The sequence below is a fragment of the Zalophus californianus genome, chromosome 13 (assembly GCF_009762305.2).
Source record: "Zalophus californianus isolate mZalCal1 chromosome 13, mZalCal1.pri.v2, whole genome shotgun sequence".
NCBI lineage: Eukaryota > Metazoa > Chordata > Mammalia > Carnivora > Otariidae > Zalophus > Zalophus californianus.
Genome location: NC_045607.1, coordinates 5360577 through 5385462, shown reverse-complemented (window position 1 = coordinate 5385462; position 24886 = coordinate 5360577). Strand labels below are relative to the sequence as shown.

The window sequence follows — 24886 nt, the reverse complement described above, 5'->3', positions numbered from 1 at the left end:
GGGAGAAGAGGCTCCCGCGGCAGGGCCCGGAGGCAGGGGGGCACTCACGGGCACGTCCACCAGGTGGGGGTGAGCGCCCAGGGGCCGCTTGGCCGCGGGCGGGGAAGGGGGGTGCCGCGCACCCCTCCCCACTCGTCCCCGCCCCACCCCGCCCCGCCCCACTCCGCCCCGCCCCACTCGTCCCCGCCCCACCCCGCCCCGCCCCACTCGTCCCCGCCCCACCCCGCCCCGCCCCACTCGTCCCCTCCCCACCGCTCCCCGCCCCACTCGCCCCGCCCCGTCGCGGGGCCCGCCCGCCGGTCCGCGCCCACCGCCAACCAGCCGGCCGGGTAGAGCCGGGCGCGCACGGGCGGCGAGCGCCAGAGAGCGGGGCGTCGGTGCCCGGGGGCCATGGCGGCGGCCGCGCTCCTGCTGGGCTTGGCGCTCCTGGCTCCGCGGGCGGCCGGCGCGGGCATGGGCGCGTGCTACGACGACGCGGGGCGGCCGCAGCGCTGCCTGCCGGTGTTCGAGAACGCGGCGTTCGGCCGGCGCGCCGAGGCCTCGCACACGTGCGGCCGCCCGCCCGAGGACTTCTGCCCGCACGTGGGCGCGCCGGGCGCGGGGGCGCAGTGCCAGCGCTGCGACGCCGCCGACCCCCGGCGCCACCACGACGCCTCCTACCTCACCGACTTCCACAGCCAGGACGACAGCACGTGGTGGCAGAGCCCGTCCATGGCCTTCGGCGTGCAGTACCCCACGTCGGTCAACATCACCCTCCGCCTGGGTAAGCGCCGGCTCTGGCCTGCGGGCACCGCCGCCGCCTCGTCCCCGGAGCGCAGCTTGTCGGGGTGCTGCGTGCCCTGGGTTGGCTGTAGACGGAACGGGGCCCGTGCACCGCCCCCCCCCCCGGAACTGGAAGGGTGGACCGATGGGTGCCCCCTTGGGGCTGGCAGGGGCAGGAAGCCTCCCCGGAGCCCTTTACAGAGCAGCGGATCTGGATGCAGGGACCGTGCCCTGCAGCGGTTGGTCCCTCCTAGACCCAGCGCTTTGTGGGAAGGGCAGGAGCTCTTAATCGTGGGTCATCTGGTCGACTTTGGGGGCTCATGAATCCCTGGGGCTGTGTGCAGTCCTGGAGGTATTCTTGGGGCTAGAAGACAAGGCATTCACCTCTGGGAAGGTTTAGCACCCCCCCCTTCTCCGAGCAGGAGCGAAGCTTGCTGTGGGGTGGCTGGACTTGATGGCATGGCCGCTCTGCCCCTCCCGCGCCTCGCTCCCCTTCCCCCTGCCCCTAATATCCCTGGTCTCAGCATCCTGAGTCTGGACCCAGCCCTTCAGTCACATTTAGAAATGGGAGTATCTCCTTCCCCTTCAAGTCCAGCCCAATCCACGTCCTCCCTGGGCCCCCAGATGCACCAGGCTCTAGCTCGGCTTATCTGTCGCATCCCCTGCAGCCTTTTGTGGGGGGGGGGGCGGGGGGGCGAGGGGGGGCCCACCCGTTCACACTCCCTTGTCTGTGGGTTTGAAATCTCCCTAAACTTTGAAAATTCAAGTGTTTTTGTAACTCATTTTGGCTGCTAAACTCGACCGGAGGCTATTTATAGACCTTGTTTATCCTAGTTAGAGTGAATATTCATACATTTTGCTACTGAAATCTCATTTAGGTACAGCCTGTGGGGGCAATCCCAGCTGGGGGTGTTAACACAATCCATGGTATAAGGACTACATCATCTCTCTAAACTCTAAAAAATTCTGAATTCCAAAACACATCCACAGCCAAGCAGTTTGGATTAGGGGTTATGGGACCATATCCCCAGTTCTCAGATGAGAGAATTGAGGCTCAGAAATGTTAAGTGTTTTGCCCAAAGACACACAGCTGCTAAGTGACTGGATAGGAACATCCATGTATATCCAGGGTTGGAGCATAAATTCCTTCACACGAGCTCCACCCAGCCATGGAATTGGCTCTTCCTAGCCTTGCACTTGGGGGAGGACTGGGAGATGACGTTGAAGTGAGGTGGGGGTGGGGACACTGAGCCCCTCAGCAGAGCAGTTGTGGGCTGTCACCCCCAAGAAGCTCAGCTCCCTGGGGTTTTGTCACCTTCACTGGCCTATCAGGATGGCTAGATGGGGCGGGGTCTCTCCCCGGGCGGGTGACAGGAAACCAGCGTGGGGAGGGAGCCTGGGGGAACTGGCTGGACGGGGCTGGCAGAACCCCAAGACCACTGGGGAAGGAATCTGGGGCAGGGTGGGGGCTGTGGGGGGGTTACGCTGTTCCATGACCGAGGGCGGGGGCTTGGCTGATGCGTCCGTGGAACCCTGGGGCAGGCAAGAGGCTCAGCCCAGGCTCAAAGTGGGAGGGGCGGGGAAGCATCATGGGTCTGGGTTTGGGGGGCAGTTCCCATTTGCTGAGCGCTGGTGTGCGGGACCCTGTGCTTAGCTGGGTGACCTTGCTGAGCTCTGCCTAGGACCCTTAGCAGCAGGGACCCTCACGTTCACATCCACACACATCTACTCACACTCGTATGCTCAGCCACACACTCATACACAGTCACTCACATACATCTACTCATACTCCTGTGCTCATCCACACACATCTACTCCCACTCATGCACTCACATACATCTATGCACACTCCTGTGCTCATCCACACACTCACACACATCTTCTCACACTCATGCTCAGCCACACACTCACGTCTGCACACATCGACTCACCCTCATGTGCTCAGCCACACAATCTACTCACACTCATACACTCACATCTACTCACACTCATGTGCTCTGCCACACACTCATACATATCCACTCACTCATATGCTCACCCTCACATGCACACATTCACTCACATACTCATTCTCACCTCCACACATCTACACACACTCACATCTACTCACGTGCCCACACCCACGCTCATGTCCACACACACCCTCACACATCTGCTTGTACTCACACACATCTACTCACCCACATGCTCACACTCACACCCACATACTTACCCTCACACACATCTCCTTACACTCACATATTCACCCTCACATACTTGCACACTCACCCAAACTCTCACACCCTCATATAGTCACACACACACACACACACACACACACGCACACGCCCACGCCCCTTAGCCTGAGCCAGTGTTCTTCCCGTCACTTTGTGCGGCACCAGACATGTGGGAGGAGTTCTGGAATGTCTGTGTGAACAAAGAAAGGAAGCCAGAATGAATGGGTGGTGGTGTCCCCTCTGTCCTGTGCTTCTGGACCCAACTCAGGATCTCGTTGGCCTGCTCTGCCCCCAGAGACAGAGCAGAGTAGAAATCACCAAACGAGCCTTGGACGCAGGCATGGCTCAGCCACTCACTGGGCGAAGCTGCCACCTCTTTGTGCCTCCACGTCCTCCCCTGTGAAATGGGGTCGAGACTGGCCACCTCCCCCCAGTTGTGCAGCTCCGTGAGCTCAGGTTGGCCACGTGCTTACGGGAGCTGTGACAGTCCTTGTGTGTGGCCAAGGCCACTCTGCGGAGAACAGCTCAGGGCTGAGGTTCCCCTGGGGGTGGCCTCTACCCAGGGATTGGGAAATGCTTGCCGAGCTGGCTCCCAAAAGATGGCCTGACCCTGGGCCCTCTTTCTGCACCGGGGGCGCCAGAGACCCAGAGCAGCCCCAGATTTAGCCCACTTTGGGTTCCATTCGGCTTTGGTTTGCTCTCTGTTGAGCTGTGGATTGCATAATATCTATCGGGGGAAGAAGAGGTCTGTGGTTGTCCCGTGTTCCCAGGAGGCCCCCATCCTCTCCCCCTGGGCCGCAGGCTGCTTCTGCTGGCTCCTTGGCAGGTCCCCCACTCCTTGGGGCTCATGGGAGGGGAGAATGAGTGGCTGGCTCTGGCCTGAGGCCCCCTGGAGGGAGTGGGGTGAGGGGCAGGGGAGGGAGAGGTGGCTGGTCAGCCCGGGGATGGAGGTCGCAGCTTTCCCAGCCCCCTGTGAGCTCCCAGACATCTGTTCCAAATCTCGGAGTCGCCAAGCTGAGCCTTCCTGTCTGGGATGAAAGGCAGCACCAGGGTCTGGCGGCTCCTCGCCCTCCACCGAGGCCCAGGGAAGCGGGCAGGCTGGGGGAGGTGCATGGCCAGCAGGGACGAGAGACACTATTCCGGGGGCTCCCACCCGGCCTGAGTTCTTTTACAGGCAGGAAAACTGAGGCTCTGGAAGTAAAGTCAGCTGCACAGGGTCACACAGCCAGTACTTGGCACGCTCTGGGGTCCTGCCCAGACGGTGCTGCACTTGGGAATGATAAGCCGCCGGGTTAGGCTGGTCTGAGCCTTGGCTTTTGGCGAGGGTGGGGAGATCCTCCCTTCTTGCTTGCACACTTCTTTGGATTTCTGAGAATCTCCTGGAATGACAGGAAAACCCGCAAGTCCCCAGGCAGGTGAGCGCTGAGCCCTGGAGAGGGGGTAGTTGCCGGGGTAAGGCGGGTGGGCTCTTTCCTGCCCCCTCCCCAGGCTAAGGTCCGACTGCCGTGTGCAGGCCTTCTCTGTGCCTTGGTTCAGCTGGCTGCCCGAAGCCTGAGCTGAGCCTTGGCCCTGCTGGCCTTGGGGTGCGGTCTGCCAGGAGACGGGTTAAGCCCAGGATGACGTGAATGAGGATTTATGCTCTGGGAACACACATGGTTAGCGGGCCTCACTGAGATCTAAAGAGTAGCAGGAGCTGACAAAAGAGCAAAGGATGTTTCAGGTCCAGGGGACAGCATGGGGCAGCCGGGAGACTGGGTGGCTGGAGCAGAGGCGACAAGGAGACAGAGGGGCCTGCCTGGGTGGGGGCTGGACGGCAGGAGGATCCTGCCGGCCGCTGTGGAGCCCCGAAGCCAGCTGGGTCTCCTGAGCTTTGGCTGCGTTGCATCTTCCTGCCGAGTGGGCGGCCGTGTTTGCGTTGGCTGGGGCCTGGGCTGGGGGGCCGAGTCCTCCTTCCTTCGCCCTGATGGTTCTGGCGGGAACGCTGGGCTCTACGCAGGTCACGGGTCAAGGCGGCAGCCTTGGTTAGCGTCCACCCACAGAAGCAGCCACTCCACAGCCCCAGGGCCCAGCTGGTCCCGGCCGCCTCACCGTTGTCTGGGCTGCTCAGGACTGACCCAGGATTTGCAGGAGTGGGAAGTCCCAAAGCTCAGTTGAGTGCCTACTGTGCGCTAGGCCCTGTGCCTGGCCCTTGGGATGCAGCCGTGGACAAGCCACTGTCTGCCCCACTCAGCTTAGAGGTGCCCTCCTCCAGGCAGCCCCCCGCCCTTACCCCTTCACGGCGGGTCGTGCTGTACCGGGGTTTAGGTTTGTTTGTGTCTATCCCTAGCTCTGAGATGCAGAGGGAATGCCTGTTTGCACGGCTGTACCACGGCGCTCAGCACAGGCCCCCTGCACCGGGGTGCTTGCTAAACGTTGGTCGGATGAATGAACGGACCAGCAACTAGCGTTTAGCCGCGTACATGCCTCGTGCATAGAACCGTCCTTAGTGCTTTGGAGGCATTTACTCTGGAAGCCCCGTTATTGTGCCCGTTTTGCAAAGCAATAAAAAAGCAAAGGAAGGTGAGGCACTGCGTTCAAGTCACTTCCCCAGTTAACCCCTCCCCGGGAGGTTAGGTATTTTGCCCAAGGCCACAGAGCAGATAAGTGGTGGAGCCTGACGGGAACCCCAGCACATCCCGGCCACACCCACACCGCGGTCCCTCACTGGGAACAAGGCAGTGAGTGCAAGAACGCAGGAGAGTCCCGGATACATCCCAAACTCCTAAGCTGTGGCCTTCACGAGGCCCCTCCCCCCCCCCCCGGCCCTGCCCTGCTCCAGCCACTTCACCCCTGCCTTCCTGCTCTCCATCATCCCCGTGCCAGCCCCACCACCACGAGTGCTCCAGCTGTGCTTACTGGGATCCTGGTCGGCATTCGGGACTCCCCCTGCGCCTCTCCCCCGGTCTCCCACCTGAGCGCTTGACCAGGTCATTTGAACATCCTCCTGAAGTCAGTGTGGGATGTCACACGGGCCTCAAACCTAGGGTTCAAAAGTAAAGGCACCCATGTTCATAGCAGCTCTATTCACAGTAGAGCAGAAGCAACCCAAGTGTCCGCTGACGGACGAATGACTAAGCAGAACGTGGTGCATACACACGGCGGAATACTGTTCAGCCTGGGAACGGAGGGAGGTTCTGACGCCTGCTGCCACATGGATGAACCCGGAGGACGTTATGCTGAGGAGGACAAGCGCTGTGTGATTTCGCTTATACGAGGCCCCTGGAGTAGCCTACTTCTTAGAGACAGAAAGTGGAGTGGTGGGTGCCAGGGGCAGGGACGGGGGCGGGGGAGTGGGGAGTTGTTCACGGGGTGAGAACTCTCAGTTTGGGAAGACGGAAAGAATTCTGGAGGTGGATGAGGGTGAGGGCTGCACAGCAGTGTGAATGTACTTATTCCCGGTGAACCGTGTACTTAAAAATAGTTAAGATGGGGGCGCCTGGCTGGCTTCGTCAGAAGAGCGTGCGACTCTTGATCTCGGGGTTGTGAGTTCAATCCCCATGTTGGGTATAGAGATGACTTAAATAAAAAAAAAAAACTAGGAGCGCCTGGGTGGCTCACTTGGTTAAGCATCCAACTCTTGATTTTGGCTCAGATATTGATCTCAGGGTCATGAGATTGAGCCCAGCATTGGGCTCCACGCTGGGCGTGGAGCCTGTTTATGATTCTTTCTCTCCCACTGCCCCTCCCCCCACTCATTCTCATGAACTTTCTCTCTCTAAAAAAAAAAAAAGGTTAAGATGGCAAATTTTATGTATATTTAAAAGTAAAAAGGAAAGGCATCATCCTCCCATCTCTCCGTGCACCAGAGCAAGAAACTTGGGTGTCAGCTGTGGTTCTTCCCTCCTTCGACGTCAGCATTCACCAGATCACTAGAACGTTCTCTGGAATATCCTTCATGTTTGCCCCCCTGTCCATCATTTTCACTCAGCCCCTCATCTGTCCCTTGATTTACTGCAGTGGCCTTGAAAGCCCTGCCACCTCCCTTTGCAAACGTGTAGTCTGTACCTTTCAGTCAGCTCTCATATCAGACCTCAGAATCCTTAACACAAAGCCCTAGGCCATAATCAGTCGAAACCATTTGCTCTTCCCAGGTTAGACGACATGCCTGACAATTTTCATCCGTATGTAGGGTGTAGACTCTTCGTCCAAAGATGAGAGAACTGTGATGGGCCCGGCCCTCAGTCTGCCGGGTTCTCCTGGCGTCTGGCATTGTGCTCATGGGGATTCCCCAGCTCCTCACAGGACCCACTGTGCCCGAAATTGCCAAGAGCTGGGGTGGGAGAGGAAGACAGGAACAGTGCATGACCGTGATAGGGCCAAGTGATTCCCCCCATAGGCTGGAGCAGCTCTCCCCACCTGGTTCTCATGCCCGCAGTGGGCCGGGCAGCTTCGCCCACACATTCCCAGCTCAGCTCACCACCCTGCCCCCTCCAGCCCACCCCCCCCCCCCCGCCCCCGGGCCACTGCTTCCCAGATGGCTCCAATTAAAGAGCTTTGTTTTGTTTCCACTTTCCCAAAATAAGCCTCTCTGTTCCGAGCTCATTCTGCTTGGTCAGTGCCGGATGTGGGCCGGCTAGGTTTTATGACTGCCCTGGTGTCATTCCTGACGGGCTTTATGTCCCAGCTGGCTGGAGAGGACATGCTTGGTGCTCCTGGTGCTGGTTTGCGTGGCCTCCGCAGTCTTCATGCATACCAGCACCTCCTTCCTGGGCAGCCCCTTGTCTCTGGGCACCCACAGATCCCTGAACAGAGGGTAGCCTAGTTCACGGCAGTGACTTTGGGGGCAGACAAGCCTGTAGTCAAGCAAAGACCCAGCTGTTTCCTGCATGATGTTGGGCAAGTCCCTTTCTCCTGCCCAAGCCTCAAGCTCCTTGTTCGTAAACGGGCAGTGATGGACTGTTTGGGGATCTTAGCCTTACAGTATGAGTAAAGCACTTAGCATGGTGCCCAGCACATAGTAGGTGCTCACTAAATGCTGGCTGTTGTAGAAAAGACACATTCAGGGGTCGTGGCTTGCAATATCAGTGGCGTTGTGAGATCTGCCTGTCTCAACTCGCTCACTGGATTATAACTCCTTGAAGGTAGTTCATGCTTTATCTTTACTTGCTCATATGGCAAGCAGTTATTGAGCACCTCCTGTGTGCTGGGCAGTACTCAGCTCTAAGGAGTCCCATGCCCTGTCCCCAAAGGGTCACAGACTAGTGGGAGAGATGGGCAGGTCCTTCCAGAAGTAAATGAAGAAGCCCAGGGAGGCTGGGGGACCACTGAAGAGGCACCCAAACCCACAGCTCTAGGGGTGAGTAGTTGTCACCCAGGAAAGGTGAGAAGAAGGGCATTTCACACTAGGCTGAGGCTGGGGCACGCGGTCAGTTGGCTAAGCCAGAGGGATGAGCAGGGATGCATAGAAGCCAGCCAGGTGAGGGGCACAGGGAACAGTATTCAGGCAGAGGGAACAGCATATTGGGCAGCTAGGAGGTGAGACCTGTGTGCTCCCAAGCAGTGTCGTCCCCAGTTAACAATTGGGGATGACACTTTGGCCCAGTTTTCCTGACAGGAACACACCTGTCTTAATCACCCTGAAGCCTCGTCATCCCCTGGAGCTTGCAAGGGTATGGGTTGAGGCTGCAAATTTAATTCTTGTCACAGTTTAAAAGATCTCGGGGCCGCTCCCTTCCCCAGCCTTTGGGTTGCCTTTGGCAGAAACCTTTTCATCACAAAGCTGGGATTAAGTTGTTTTCTTGGCCCTTCTAATTAACTCTTGTAATAAAAAGTCCCTGCCGAGTCTCTGTGATGTTCCCGTGCCTTCTCTCACCTCCTGGCTTGGCAAGGAAGAGGAAAAGCCGTGATGCTTCCTAGCGCGTGATGTTGCTTCTTTGCATGAAATCCCAGTGACTGCCTTTTTCCGATCACGCTTCTAGCTGCCAGCTACCTTTTAAGTGGCTCCAAGCTCCCCTCCCGCGAGGTGTCTGGCTGCTAGATGTTTACGGAGGAGTCTGGGCCGTGGGACCCGAAGCAGCCTCCACCCAGCATGCTGTCATGAACGAGTCAGTGTTAAGTCCCTGCCCGGTTCCGAAGCCCGGACGTCAGAACAGAAGCAGCCACTGGGCTGCCCCCAGACACCGACTCAGTTTCCGACACATGCTTTCTTGTCGGGGGCTTGGCGTTCCGGTGCCAAGCTGTGCTGCAACGGAACTTTGAAAAACATTTGAAACAGAACGTGGCAAGGCAGTTGCTTTTCAAAAAAAAAAAAAAGATTTTTTTTTTTAATGTGTTTTCTCCAGTTTTTAAATTAGAATAAGCTTTGTGAGAGAAAATTAGGAAAACGTAGAACAGTTGAAAAGGAAGAAATGTCACTCACAGCCCTCTGCCCGGAGGGCAGCCATGCCTATTCGTTTGGTGTCTCTTTGCTGCCTATTCCTCGGGGATTTTTAAGTTATAATCTGACGATTCTGAACATATGATCTTGTGTCTCTCTATCCAGCATTTTGGCTGAAGCTTTGCCCTTGTGTTACAAGCTCCTGCCTGCCGGTTCTATGGCTCTGGTCACCCCGCAAATTTATATCCCTCCCGTTTATGGATTCAGAGGGTTCCCATTATTTTTCTCCTGTTCTAAAAAAACGCCCAGATGCACATTTTCACACATGTAGGCTCCTTTCCTTGTTTGAATTTCCCAGAAGTGGGATGATTTTACCAAAGGCAAGGGATACTTTCATGGCTCTTCATCCGTGCCACCAAACTGCCTTCCCGAAGGGCGATACGCGTAGACGGGGTCCCCAATTTTTCTTTTATCGCACGAAATACACATAATGTAAAACTTAACCATCTTAGCTGTTTATATTGTTGCGTGACCATCACCACCATCTACCCACAGGACTTTTCCCTCTTCAGCTGAAACTCTGTTCCTGTTAAACCCTGACTCCCGGGCCCCCTCCCTCAGCTCCCCGTCTCTGTGAGCTCGCCAACTCTAAGGACCTCCTGTAAGTGGGATCATAGTATTTGTCCTTTGGTGACTGGCTTAGTTCACTCTGCATAACGTCCCCAGGGTCCATCCCTGTTGTAATGTTGTGTCCGGATTTCCTTTTTCAGGGCCGAATGCTATTCCATGTTACTGCTAGACCACAGTTTGTCCATCATCCGTCGATGGACACGTGGGTTTTCTTTCTACCTTCCGGCTGTTGTGAATAGTGCCTCTGTGAACACGGGCGTATAGATAACTGCACGACGTCATGCTTTCAGTTCTTTGGGGTATATACCCAAATTGCGGGATCGTAGGGCCCTTCCTTTTTTGGCTTTTTGAGGAAATGCCAAACATTTTCGTAGCGAATGCACCATTTTACAGTCCCACACACCATGTGCAAGGTTTCCATTTCTCCACATCCTTGCCAACACTTGTTAATAGGTGGTTTTTGCCTCAAGTCCTGGTCATCCTAATGGATGGGAGGTCCAATTTTTAAATACAGATAAAATGGCTTTGTAGAGATATAACTCATACAGTCCACCCACATAGTTTTTTAAGATTTTATTTATTTGAGAGTGAAACAGAGAGAGAGAGCGAGCGAGCATGAGCAGGGAGAGGGAGAAGCCGACTCCTCACTGAGCAGAGAGTTGGACGTGTGGGGCTTGATCCCAGGACCCTGAGATCACGACCTGAGCCAAAGGAAGTTGCTTAACCAACTGAGCCACCCAGGTGTCCCCCCCAATCCCACCCATTTAAAGTGTAAGTGGGGGGCGCCTGGGTGGCTCAGATGGTTGAGCGTCTGCCTTCGGCTCAGGTCATGATCCCAGGGTCCTGGGATCGAGTCCTGCATCGGGCTCCCTGCTCCTTGGGAGCCTGTTTCTCCCTCTGCCTCTCTCTCTCTGTCTCTCTGTCTCTCATGAATAAATAAATTTAAAAAAAAAAGTTTAAAGTGTAAGTGGGTTTGAGCTTGTCTGTAGAGTGTGTCCCCATCCCCACTGTCGCCTTTGGGACAAAAGAAACCCTGCACCCCTTAGCAGTGGCCCCCAGTCTCCACTCCTCTCCCAGACCTTGAGGACCACTCATCTACTCTCTGTCTTTATGGGCACACCTCCTCACAACATCCAGGATAAGTGGAATCATACGCTATGTAGTCTTTTTTTTTTTTTTTTTTGAAGATTTTTTTATTTATTCATCCGAGACACAGAGATACACAGAGAGAGAGAATATGAGCAGGGGGAGAAGCAGGCCCCCCGCTGAGCAGGGAGCCCGATGCAGGGCTCGATCCCAGGACCGTGGGATCATGACCTGAGCCGAAGGCAGATGCTTGACCATCTGAGCCACCCAGGCGCCCCTAGTCTTTTGTGATGAGCCTCTTTCATTTATGATCCCGTTTTCGAGGCATATCCACGTGGTAGCGTGTATCAGAATGTCCTTCCTTTTTATTGCCGAATACTATTCTGCTGTATGACATACCACGTTTTATCGATTCATGGGTCAGTTGGCAAACATTTGAGTTTTTTCCACTCTTTGGAGATTATGTGTAATGCTGCCATGAACATCCGTGTGCATTTGCGTAGACACGTGTTTTGCCTTCTCTGGGGCACAGGCTCGGGGCTGGAGCTGCGAAGTCACACGGTATCCCGAGTCAACCTTTGGAGGAGCCACCGGGCTGTTCCCCAGTGGCCGTGCCATCTTGCATTTCCAGCAGCAGGGTAGGAGGGCTCCAAATTCTCCACATCCTCCTCAGCACTTGTTTTTATGCGTCTTTTTGACTGTATCCAGCTTAGGGGAGAGAAGTGGTATCCCCCTGTGGTTTCGGTTTGGGTTTCCCTGCTGGCTAATGATGTTGGGGATCTTCTCATGTGCTTATTGGCCAGTTGCGTATCTTCTTTGGAGAGATGTCTGTTTAGGTCCTTTGCCCGTTTTTTGATTGGGTTGTCTTTTTTATTACTGAGTTGTAAGAATTGTTTCTATATTCTTGGTAAATCCCTTCTCGGGTATAAATTTGCAAATATCTTTTCCCATCCTGTGGGTTTTCGTTTTCTCAATAGTGTCTTTATTTTTTTAAAGATTTTATTTATTTATTAGAGAGAGAGAGAGAGAGCGCACAAGCCGGGTGAGGGGCAGAGGGAGAGGGAGAAGCAGACTTCCCGCCGAGCAGGGAGCCTGATCAGGCTCGATCCCAGGACCCCGGGATCATGACCTGAGCCAAAGGCAGACGCTTAACCAACTGAGCCACCCAGGCGCCCCAACAATAGTGGGTTTAGAAACACAGCCATTTTTTACTTTGATGAGGTCCAGTGTATCCATTTTTGCTTCTGCCACTTTGCTTTTGAGGTCACAATGAAGAAGGCTTTGCCTGGCCCAGGTCACAAAGATCTGCTTCTGTGTTTTCTTCTGAGTTCTATAGCTTTAGCGCTTACATAGGACCGAGATGTTTAACCAGAGGACTGAAGTGACTTCTCCTGTGTGGGTAAGGAAGACTGCAGACAGGGACAGAGGTGCGGGGGGTTCTTCTCTTCTTAGGCACTGCTCACTGACCCCCCCTGAGGGCCAATGAGGATGTAGGGACCCTTTCCTCCCTGCCCGCTGTGCTCCCCACCCACGGCCCTCCTGCCCTTCCCGGCCTCCAGCACAGCTCCGAGTCATTGTGGGAGATCTGGATCATTGTGGTGGGTAGTTCCAGGACGTGATGGGGGAAGCTGGGCAGAGAGGAGGGCAGGGGGGCCGAAGCTGGAAGCTCCCCCATCTTGGTGTCAGCAGTGTGGGAGAGGCGAGCAGGGCTAAAGCTGATGGAGGAGGAGGCAGTGGGGGAGGGGAATGAGCAGGGGGGCCGAGGAGCAGGCCAGGAGCGTGGCCCAGGAGGCTGGGCTGCACAGAGGCCTGGGGGGGTGGCCAGTGGCCCAGGAAGTAAGGCAAGGCCGGGCCCCCTGGCTGTGGCCGCGGAGGGTTATTGGTGAGGGGGTTTTATAAGAGCAGTTTCTGTGGAACAGCCCAGAGAAGCTGAATTGCAATGGACTGAGGGCCAAGTTGGGAGGTGAGGCCATGGGGCCAAGCAGATGTAGACTTCTCTTGAGAGATTTGGATGAGGAGAGAAGTTAAATGGACACCAGAAGAATAGAGTGTCCTTGGGAGGGTTGCATTAGGGTTCAGGGGAGTTGGAATGGGGTGTCTCCAGACTCCAAGGGTCTGAAGTCCCTGGGGAGGAATGAGCCTAAAGACACGGGGGGAAGGGTTGGCTTTGCTGGGGTGTAGTAAAAGAAGTAACTTTCTGACGTAAAGTAGGATTTTCAGGATGTGGCAACATCCCGTTGCTAGAGATACTTGAGCAAAAAGGGTTGGCTGCCTGCCTGTCAGGGGTGTTACCATTCAGATTCCTGTGCAGGGAGGCAAGTTGGCCTAGGTGAGGGAGGGCAGGTACCTAGGAAGCATACCAGTGTTGTTCCATATGTCCTGTTCCGGCACCCCTGACAGGCATCACTAATCGATCGTGGCACGCTGAGCACAGCGCTCCAGGCAGCCTCTCCCACCCGAGATCGTTAACTCAACGTTGCCCTTCTACTCTCCCTGCCCCGGGACTCTGACTCTCCCTTCCCTTCAGTAAAATGGGCCCATGTCTTACTGCTGCAGGGAAAGCTTACGAGATCACCTACGTGAGGCTGAAGTTCCATACCAGTCGCCCCGAGAGCTTTGCCATCTACAAGCGCACCCAGGCTGACGGCCCATGGGAGCCCTACCAGTACTACAGTGCCTCCTGCCAGAAGACCTACGGCAGGCCCGAGGGCCAGTACCTGCGCCCGGGCGAAGACGAGCGCGTGGCCTTCTGCACCTCCGAGTTCAGTGACATCTCTCCGCTGAGCGGTGGCAACGTGGCCTTCTCCACGCTGGAGGGCCGGCCCAGCGCTTACAACTTCGAGGAGAGCCCCGTGTTGCAGGTCAGAGAGCAGCCGGGCCTGGCCAGTCGGGACTGGGCTGCCGGGGGGGGGAATCCCTGGGCCCGGGGATGCACAGGAAAGTCACGAGTGGAAGGACACGGGGTCCTGTGGGATCCCACAGTTTTCAGATCTTAAACAACAGAAGCCTTTGTGGTGTGTGCGCGTGTTGTGGACACCGTCAATGAGCTAGATGGAGGAGGACCTGCTCGGCCAAGCAGAAGCGTCCCTTCCCCTGCCTACTGCGGCAGGGCCCTGTGGCTCCCGGGAGCCCTGTGACAGCCACCAACTCAGCTGACCCCTGAGGGTGGGGACACTGAGGCCTGGACTGGAGAAGGGGTTTGCCATGGGCACACATGAGTTGGTGGAAGGGCCCAGACCAGAACCCGAGTGTCCTGACTCCTCATTGGTGCTTTCTAGATGCTTCTAGCACACCCTCCGAGGGCCTTGCTTCCTTCCTCTGTGAACCGATAACGTTGCCCCCCTGTGTGTCCCCAAGGGCTTTTATGAGGGTAAAATGAGAAACACGAAAAGAACATGAGTTTGGGAATCGTGGAGTCCTGGTTCTGTGCTATAAGGCGGCGCTCTCTAGAATGTTCTACAGTGACAGATGTGGTCTCTAGCTGTGCCGTCCAGGGTGGTAGCCACTAACCACGTGTCTATAGAGCACTAGAAATGAGACTAGCATGACTGAGGAAGTGAATTTTAAGTCTTATTTTAACGAATTTCAATTTAAATTGCCTGGTGTGGACAGTCAATTATAAAGCGGCCGGCACAGTGCTTGGCACATAAGAGGTGCTCAATCACGCTTTGAAGGGAAGGAGCCCCCAGTGGCTCAAGAATAGGCCTGTGCCTGTATCCATTCACACGTCCTGCTGTCCAGCCCACCGGGGTCTGCTCAGGTTTGTGGCCTTACCAGTATTGGTCCCCACGCACGTCCACGTTCCAGCCCTCTAGTCCACACCCCTGGGTCTCCTGTGCTGAGAAAGTCTGCCCTCCCTTCCCTTGACAGGCTCAGAACACATCCTTTGCGGGTCGGAGATAACCAGGGTGCCAGGGATAGAATTCCTGTTTATCTCTAGAGGGAACACTTAGGCCCAGAAAGAAATTGTGTCCCTGCCCCGGTTGCCCAGCACAGAGGCACGTGGAATCAGCTGGTTTGGGGTCCCCAAGACCACCCTCAGGTTCAGCGATTGTCTTGAAGGGCTCACAGAACTCATGACAGCCATGAAACTCCCAGCGACAAGAGGTGCCCGGAGCAGCACCCAGGAAGGACCAGGGGTGGAGCTTCCCGTTGTCCTCTCCCAGTATAGAGTTGTGGGGACGGCATTTTTTTCTCCCAGTGACGATGTGACAGCATGCAGAGTATTGTCAACCCAGGAGGCTCGCCTGTACCTAGGAGTGGGTCACATAGACATGGCCCATTGCCTGCATGGCTGACCTTAACCTTCAGCTCCCGCAGAGGGCAAGCTGATTCTGTGTGGCCCAAGGCACCCGCATAAACCAGTTGTTAGCATAGACTGTCGGGAGTGGCCCGAGACGGCAGGCCAACAAAGACACTCTTTCCAAGCAGGGCATTCTAAGGGCTTAGAAGTGACTTCCCAGGAGCAGGGCAAAGGCCAAACCTCTCTTTGGGCAAGGCTAATCCTTTAAGGTACAGGATCACATTTCCAGATGCCCCGGCCCTCTTTATCTCATTAAAAGTATTCGTGTGTCATCATTGTGCTTCTGTTTAAAATGACAATTTCTTCTCCACGGGGCTCCAAGCTCTGTAGATTACCAATTATTAGCCAAGGTCATCGGAAGACAAGCAGAGGGCCCGGCCCCCATTCCTGTGTCTGAGCCATCACCCCAGGGCAGAGGCTCAAGCTGAGACCCTCCCGTGACTTCTTGTCTCCTATGTGCTGGATGTTGTCCCGACAGAGAAACGACCTCTTCAGAAATGCTCCCCCCACCCCCCTTCCCCCATCCCAGGCAGAACCCAAGGTCAAAGAAGGACAACGAAAGGCAAGCCCTCCTTGCCCTTCTGTCCTTCCTTCTGGGTACATCTGGGACGGTGCTTCCTCTGAGGACTTGGAGCATTTCGGGGTGGGAAGTAATGAAGGATGTGTCCATGTGGCTGCAGGGTCTTGGGTCCCTCTGTTCCCCAAGAGGGGTCAAGGATCGTGGGGAGAGGGCCAGCTTGCCAAGGCAGAATTGGGCCACCAGAACCGAGTGGTCACCTGAACATCTCCCCTGCGGGGTGCTGGCTGAAGCAGAAGCTCCCCGCCCCCTGCCTCTGAATGCCATATCCTGGACCCCAGGGTCTGGCCAAAATCCACCCGAGAGCTCACTCGTGGTTTTAGCTGGGGCCATTATAAGCTGCAAAGGCTGATGGTACCTTGGGGCTCCGATTTGCCCTAACATGACCTTTAAGGCATCAGGGAGAGCCCCATACGATTTGGGCTGAGGGAACAAATTCCCCTTCTTTCTCCCAGCCCGCAACCCCGTGCACTCTGGGCTCCGCCGCCCCAGGCACTAGCTCTCTGCCCCAGGGACTCAGCGGCATCAGCACAGCCAGGACATTTGCTAGAAATGCAGAACCTCAGGCCCCGCCCCTGACCTCTGCTTCAGAGGCTGCGTTTTAATAACCAGATCCCTGAAGGTACACTGACATTTGCCAGGCGACTGGCTGAGTGACGGGTGCTTACGGACTCCGCTCGGTGCTGAGGCTCCCACTGAAGTTCTTCTGGTGCCGGACCCTCCCTCCCCAGCGGAAACCTCCTTGGGCAGAGGCCCCGGGTCCCAGGCAGTGGGCTGGTGAGCTGCGGAGCTCAGAGGGAGCAGCAGAGACCCTGCGTCACGCTGGGGCCCGAGGACAGACTTTGCCAGAAGTTCGTTTCTGCCCTGATGGGCCTGATTGCTAAACCAGGAGCTCCTGGGCTGAATTAAAATGCTGATTAAAATTCAGCCAGAGCTGCCTCTGTGTACCTCTGATTATAACAGCAGGCGGATGAAAATGTCAGCCTTCACGTGGGCTCTCTCCTACCTCCCCGCCACGCTCTTCCAGGGGGAAGGTGTCATTCAGCGATCAGCAAGTATTTACTGAGCGCCTGCTACGTGCCAGGCAGAGCCTGGGGGCTGGGGATGCCATGAGAACGAGGGGCCCCAAGTCCCTCCTCTTGTAGGTACAGATGTCACCTGGGGCAGGTGACTGGCTGTGGGAGCCTGAGCATATGAGAAGCCTAGAAACTAGGACCTGCCCCACATCAGGCCCCAGCTGAGTAGGGGACATGTCCTCCCCCCCACTAATATCTGGGGTGGGAGAAGTTAAGTGTACAACAGGTGATAGGATGGGCTGCTTCGGCCCTGCCCCCCAGCACCTCGGCCACTTACTGAGCATGTCCCTACCCCACGCCCCACTGCCGACATTGGCCATTCTCCTCCAAACACCCTTGTGGGGTTGGCACAATTCCTTGTCCCGTTTTACAGATGGGGAAGGGGAGCCTCCGAGACCTCGAGTAACTCCCCAAAGTTGCACAGCCAGTAAGTGGCCTGGCCCCCAGGCTGGCGTGATCCCAAAGCACAGGCTCCTTATTTCTGCACCGTTCTTGGGATTTGTCTGAGCTTTGCTTGTCCCTGGGTCCCATGAGACCCGCAGGGCAGCCGGCTGGACCTCCAAGCAGAACTCAGGAGCCTGCTGATGCCTTCCCTCCTCCACCCTCGCCCCCCCACCCCCCAGGAGTGGGTCACCAGCACCGAGCTCCTCATCTCCCTGGACCGGCTCAACACATTTGGGGACGACATCTTCAAGGATCCCAAGGTGCTGCAGTCCTACTATTACGCCGTGTCCGACTTCTCTGTGGGTGGCAGGTAGGTGGAAGGCAGGACGGCGGGGCCTGGGAGCCCAGACCCTGGGGGGGGGGGCAGAAAGAGGGTGGCCGCCGTATGGGGGTCACCCAGTGGCTGCCGTGGAGGGTGAAGAAGCCACTTCAGAGGCCTCGGGGGACAGAGGAGGGGCAGGATCCTGGTCTCCCGGGCCCGGCGTTCGAGGTCTTCACGGCCCAGCCACATCCCAGCTCCTGCATGTCCTGTATCAGCTATGCCTCTGCTACGGTGTGCAAGACACGTGAGGCCTTTGCACATGCTGATCCCTCCGCCTGGAGGTCCCTGCCCCTTCACTTCTCTCTTCCCTCCCTCCCTTCCTTGCCCCCTTCCTCCCTCCCTCCCCCCTTCCCTTTCCTTCCTTCCTTCCTTCCTTCCTTCCTTCCTTCCTTCCTTCCTTCCTTCCTTCCTTCCTTCCTCATCCTTTATCCCTTCTCCTCTGTTCCTTTCCCTTCCCTCCTTTTTCTTTCCAAGCCCACCTGGTTAGGGATTGACAACGGGCCCATGCGGGGCTTGAAGCTTTCAAAGCTTTACTTCTATCAGCACTCCTGATTTTATAGACCACGAAGCCCATCCACACCACTCCCGCCCCGGTCTCCTGCTAACCTTGGGTATGGTCGGGCTTCACGGGGACCCAGACATTTTTAATAAGACTTTGAGGCACCTCCACGCAGACAAACGGTTCAGGCCACTCCAATGCCCCACGGTCAACTACCTGGAAGGGGCCCCGAGTGAGCAGGGGCTGCGTTTCTGACCCCCTCTCTTCTGTGGGAACTGCCGGGCTCTGCCATCTGGACCCCTGGTGCTGGATCCCCGGGCTGCTCTGGTTTGGCTGAGCGTCTCTCCTCTCCGGGAAGCAGGGGCCGCCCAAAGGGCAGAGGCCTTGTCTTTCTCAACATCCCTGGCCTGTCCCGCCCGTGGCTGTCGGTACTGGGCACACGTGGCGGGCTGTGGAACCAGGGGAGGCACACACAGTGTCTTCAGCAGGAATGCTTGGGGGCTTCCTTCTTGGAAAGGAAAGAGGAAGACAGAGGCGTTCCCGTCCCAACCTCAAGGGGGGGCGCAGACTGTGATCAGATTAGTATCCAACAAACATGTCCTCGCACCCCAGAGTAATAAAGGACGGGGGCCAGGGCGAGGTGTGCCGGTGGGCAGGGAGACTGCTCTGCAGACGGGGGCCCAGCCAAGGTGGGAGGAGGCCAGCATCCTGGGCAGAAGGGCGAGCGTGCGCCACCTCCGGAGACAAGGCTGCAAGATGGTCAGGACCGTGGACCGAGTTCATTCATGTCCCACAGGCAGTGGGGAGCTGTGGAAGGATTTGGCTGGGGTAGTAACAGGGTGTGAAAAGGCCCCAACCCCCTGACACCGCATGGGGAAGGGTAAGGGGAGAGAGAAGAGAACGTTAGAAAGTGGCCGTGGGAGGGGGTGGTAGGGCGGGGAGAGGCTTGTGGATCCGCAGGCTATCTAGGATGGGAAGTCGGCCCACCGTGGGGGTCATGGCCTGTGTGAGTGGGAAGCAAGGAGCTTCTGGAATTCAGGGACGCTTGGGTGGCTTTCGGAGAGGTGGAAAAGCCCAGAAAGGGAAGGCAGGGCCCAGCTACCTGCACCCGCGGTGTCTGCATCCTCCAGGCGAGGCTGGGGCTGGGAGAGAAGGGGAGGTGGGGGTGTCTGCGAGGGCCCCTCTGCGCCTCCTCCCCTGCCTCTCCCACGCTTGATTCGGGTCAAACCACCCGGGAGGAGGCGCTCTCCACGATGGCGGGTGGTGGCGAGCTCCGGCGCCTTCTGTCGGGGGGCTTTGGGCCAAAGAACATCTGGGCCCCAGCTGCCAGAGCCAGACCACCCTCGGGCCTGCAGCTGGCTGGGGGGCAGGGGCCGGCACCGGCTTCCCACAATGGCCTGGAAGAATTTCATTCTCTCCCTTGGGGTCAGAGGGCTTCATGGGGGAGGGTGGTGTTCGCAGACCTCCCCAGGGACATGGGCAGTCCCTTGTCCCGAGACCAGGGAATCACCCTCTCTCAAGACTGCCTGGTGTCCACCTCACCCCTGCCAGAAATGCTAGGGCGTTCCCTGCCTACCCGGGGCTCCCACGGAGGAAACAATGCCCTGTGCTCTTCCCAAGCCCTGTGTCCCCAAAGCAGAGAAGATGCTGGGGGTGCTGACAGCAGTCAGGGCGGACATGGATCACAGCTTACGGGAGCTGTGTCCGGAGCCTCCAGGGTCCGGGAGCGTGGGGTCTGCGTGGAGCAGAACAGGGTACAGATTCTAGCTCTGCCACGTAGCACCTGTCTCTTCGTGGCCTGAGCCTCCGTTTTCTCATCTGTGAAATGGGGGTGGGTGTGGTCCCTCCTGCTGCAGCAGGGAGGCTCCAGCAAGAAGGTATAAGCTCAGTTGGGGGCGGCACAGAGGAAGGCTGGAAGCTGGACGTCGTGGTAGCCCCATGGGCTCACTTGTGTCTGCCCAATTCTTCCAGTCTCCTGTCCCTGTGGGAAGGTGGATGCTGTGGGAAACGGGCCTCAGGGGCTGTCCCCCAGGCACAGACTCACTGGGGACATGAGATGAGTTGGGGGCTGTCCTCCGTAAGGAGCGACCTTTTTCTCGCCCCTTTAGACACAAAGGAGGACTGTGTGAGACGGTTTGCTGGCTGCCCCCTTCCTCCACCCTGTGCCCGTGAGCTGCCCCACCTTCCACCCGGGGGACTGGGATGACTTCTTTCTGGGTCCCTCTCGGCTAGAACTCATTCAGCAGCAGCCTTGCAAACTTTGCCATTCCTAACTGCTGGCCTGGGGCAGCCTGCGTGCCTCAGTTCCCGCATCTGTGAAATGGGAAGGATAGCGGGCTCATGAAGATGCAGTGGGGTTGTCCGCGGATGGAGCTCAGAAGAGCGCAGTGCGGCCAGCTCCCCGGGCACATAGTAGGGCTTCCCTGGAGCTCCATCACTGGACAGTCGAATCGGGCTACCTGGCGATGAGCCCCTCCTCTGACGCTGCCTTCCTTAGTTTCTGGACCCCGATCTCCGTGTTCCCCCAGGTGCAAGTGCAACGGGCACGCCAGCGAGTGCGGTCCCGATGCGGCGGGCCGGTTGGCCTGCCGGTGTCAGCACAACACCACGGGCGCTGACTGCGAGAGCTGCCTGCCCTTCTTCCAGGACCGCCCGTGGGCCCGCGCCACGGCCGAGGCCGCCAACGAGTGTGTGCGTGAGTGTCCCGGAGCTCTGGGCAACGGGGGCCGGGGGCCATGGCACCGGCTGGGGAGCAGACTCCCTGAGACCGGCAATGGGGGCTGCTCCTGACACTAACCCCGCCCCCCCGTCACTGCAGGGATGAGGAGGGGCGGGGGGACAACGGGAGGGGGCGTGCCTTCCTCTGTCTTGCTCCCCACAAAGCACAAAGCGCTCCCCCAGACCAAATCCCCCGGTCGAGGAGGAGGTGGCTGCGGCAGGAGGGCTGGGAAGGCCCCCCCACTGTTCTTTGTTTCAAGGGCTCCAACCGCTAATCAAAGCCAGAACAGAAGGCCCGGAGTCCTGGGGGGGTGCTGACCTGCCCACCCAGCCTCTCCCACAGCCCCCCAGGCGGCCTTTGATGTCTTAGTCCCCATGTGATGTGGCTTTGACCACAGAACCTCAGAGACAAGCTGCAGAGGACGGTGCCGGCATACCTTCCCCAGGGACGGGGGGCTGCACACAGCGGGGTTGGGACTGTCCATCAACATCCGTCCCAGCTTCCCACGGGCTCCGAGCCTGCTCTGTCCCCCAGAGAGTCGCCCGAACTGCTGCTTCGGGCTCCCCGAGGGTGGCTGGCCCTCACTGGGCCCTGGATCCCGGCTGCTGGCAAGAGGAGCCTGTTCGTGGGCACGGTCCTGACAGCCCGGCCTCTGGGCCCACTCCCCTCGTGGGCTGGGGCTGTTGGCAGCCAGAGCTGGGGCAGGGGCGAGGACAGCCTGTTCTGAGAACAGCGCAGCGCTGTCTGCAGGAGCTTCCCAGGGCCACCGGGGCCCTCGTGGGCTTCTGTTGCCCTCACTGGCCTGCCTCCACCAGGAAGTCCTCCCTGGGGCCAAGGAGGTGGTGCTGGCTGGCTCACCCATTCTGAGCCTGAGGCTGTCTCCATGGTGGGGACACAAAAGACCAAACCACTTCTGCCGTGTCCTCGCCCAGGGGTCACATCTCTGTCCACTCTGCCACCAGCCCGGAAGCCAGGGCTTCGTGCCTGACCCCTCGCCACCGCCCAGGGCGGGCAGCCCTGAGCTCGGACTCATCTACGTCCCTCCGGCCCTCCTGACTGTGTCCTTCTACGCAGTTTGTGCCTTGGTCCCAGCTCCATCACCCCTCCTCCAGACCTGAAGCTCCCCCTGACCTGCTCACCAGCCTCTGGCCCGGCTCTGCCCGCAGCCCGAGGCTCTTGCTAAAGTGCCAGCCCAATTACACCCAGCCGCTGGCTGACCCTCCCAGAGCCTACCTTGCTCCAGGTGAAGTCCACTGACCACAGCTGCCTGGCCTCCCTGGATCAGGCTCTGCTGACCTCTTGACCTCATAGCTGCCCCCCACATGCCTCCCTGTCCCATAATGCTGCCCATCAAGTGACATACCAGCAGCCCCCCCCCCCCGGCACCGGGCAGATCTTTTCTGGCTGCCCACGGCTTATGCTCCAGCCCTCACCTCCTGCCTGGGACTCCCCCTGCCCTGAGGACAGCCTGCAGGGTCCCTCCTTCAGCTCCCAGAGCCTCCCTGCAGCCTTCCACCTGTAGGATTTTCGCTTGCTTGCTGCATCTGGCCCCCATCAAATAGTGGGCAGCACTGTGCTGCTCGCCGACCGCCCCCCTGCCACGCTGGGCTCACGACGGGAGTTGAGACGGACCGAGCAGTCCTTAGTACATACTCCTTTTTTAATGAATTAACGAGTGAAGGGGTGACCTGTATTTCCATGCATCTGAATGACCTCATGGTCACCAGGAGCCAGATCCACATAATTCTTATGGCTGAGCAGATCCACGAGACAGCTTGGAGTGAGCCACGCTGCCACTCCAGAACGTGGCCAGCCGTGATCCGTGCGTGCAGACGGTGCGTCTGGCTTGCCTGGGAGGGTCCTGGGTCTTGGTGCCCCCTTTGCTCTTGAGAGTCCTGTTGGGGAAGATCAGTCGACTGGTCTCCGTATTCTTGATCAAGCTGGACCTTTGTGGAGCTGCCCGCTCCTTCATTACCAGGAGGTGGATTGGCCCAGACTCCCCTGCCGCCGAGCCCTGCCGCTCACGTGCTGCCCCCTGCCTCCTGCCTACAGCCTGCAACTGCAGTGGCCACTCGGAGGAGTGTGCGTTCGACCGGGAGCTCTTCCGCCGCACGGGCCACGGCGGCCGCTGCCTGCGCTGCCGGGACCACACGGCCGGGCCACACTGCGAGCGCTGCCAGGAGGACTTCTATCGCTGGAGCCCTCGGACGCCGTGCCAGCCCTGTGACTGCCACCCGGCAGGTAGCGGCCCCCACCGCCTGGCCCCCGCCGCCTGCCCCGATCGGGCCCCCACTGCCCTGTGCCCTTCCTCCCCCAGGCTCCCTGCGCCTCCAGTGTGATGCGTCGGGAACCTGTGTCTGCAAGCCCACGGTGACAGGCTGGAAGTGTGACCGCTGCCGGCCTGGCTTCCACTCGCTCAGTGAGGGAGGCTGCAGGTGAGGCGGCCACGCAGGCACACAGGAGGTGGACTGGGACTGAATGCCAGGAAGCGGGAGGAAGGGAAAAGTTGCTGTCCTTCCCTCCTGCCTTCCATCCCTCTTTCCGTCATTCCGTCTTATTCTCATTCTGCAGCCACCCCCCAGTCCCATGCGAGGACTAGAGACACTCCATCCCTGGAGAATGTGAGACAGGGCATGAGTCCCTCGGAAGCCCGGCTGGTCTTGGGGGTCAAGGGCAGGCTTCCCGTGAGAGGCACTGAGCTCCTAGTGTGAGACCTGAGAAGGGAGGGCTGCCGAGAGAGGGCAGAGGGAGGGACAGGTGTTCCTGGCAGAGGAAGAGTGCATGCAAAGGCTCAGAGGCAAGTGCAAGGCGAAGCTCAGTATGGATGAGCGGGGGGTGCAGGGCAGGAGGGTGCGCAGAGGAGGAGGGTCCGCTGGGGCCTTGGAGGCCTCAGGAGGAGCTGTGGACAGGTGTGAGGCAGGAGTGCGATGAGGTTGGAGGCCGCAGCAGGAACGGCTGGGAGACGTGGCAGCTCGCACTAGGGTTTGGCCACGGAGAGGCAGAGAACCGGACAGATTCCAGAGCCCCTCGGAAGGCAGAGTTGGCAGGAGGTGGTCACCGGGGAGCAGAAGAGGAATAAAGAATGAAGGCTGAGTGACCAGGCCCCTGGGTGGTGGGAGGCCATTCGTGACATGGGGAGCACAATGCGGGGAGAGGCTGATACCGCAGTGCTGGTGGGGCATCCAAGGGGAGAGAGATGGGCAAGGGGCTCCTGGGGTCCGGACCTCAGAAGAGGGGTTTAACATGCGGGTCTAACTCAATCACTTAATTGAGGAACACCCATGGCCAAAAAAATAAAGCTCTTAGAAACTCAGAAACACTTTTAAATGACCTGACTTTGGTGACAACAGTCTCTTTGTGTATTCGAAAGGCAGTAGAAATGCATCAGGATTGGATGGGGAGTCTCTCGGCTGCCCCACAGAATACTGAGTGGGTCTAGGCACAGCTCTGGCCACGAGGCAGGAACTCAGATACCTCCCCAGGGTTGCTCTGGCCTCTGGGCCTTTGTATATGCTCCTACCCTAGAGTATTCTCCCCACAACCCCTTACCTCTCCCAGCCTGTGTCTAGCAAACCCCTCCACTTTCTCCTGTTCTCAGCCCAGGTACCACTCCCGCAGGAAGTCTTCCCTCTACCTGTCCTCTGTCCCTCACCTCAAGCTCCTCCTTGGTGCACCTATGGCCTCTTATATTTCTTCTCAGAACATATCAAAGTACAGTATCTACCTGTTTGCTTGTCCATCTTCAGTTGACTGTAGGCTCTGTGAGGGCAGGAACCATGTCTCGTCAGATGGATGGATGAATGGATGGAAAGATGCATGGATGGGTGAGTGGGTCAATCAATAGAAGGCTGGAAGGATGAATAAATGGATGGGTGGCTGGAAGAATGTACAGATGGA

At 58.0% G+C, this 24886-nt stretch overlaps 1 protein-coding gene across 1 annotated transcript in view; it reads left to right on the top strand.

Annotated features, from left to right (window-relative positions):
• The first annotated feature begins 390 nt into the window (after positions 1–390).
• The window catches only part of LAMC3 (laminin subunit gamma 3), a 57343-nt gene continuing 32847 nt past the window's right edge, over positions 391–24886 (top strand). Inside the window, 6 exon segments of the mRNA XM_027616943.2 lie at positions 391–763; positions 13606–13910; positions 17629–17759; positions 20799–20965; positions 23042–23230; positions 23307–23424. Coding sequence (XP_027472744.2) covers positions 391–763; positions 13606–13910; positions 17629–17759; positions 20799–20965; positions 23042–23230; positions 23307–23424 — 1283 coding nt within the window.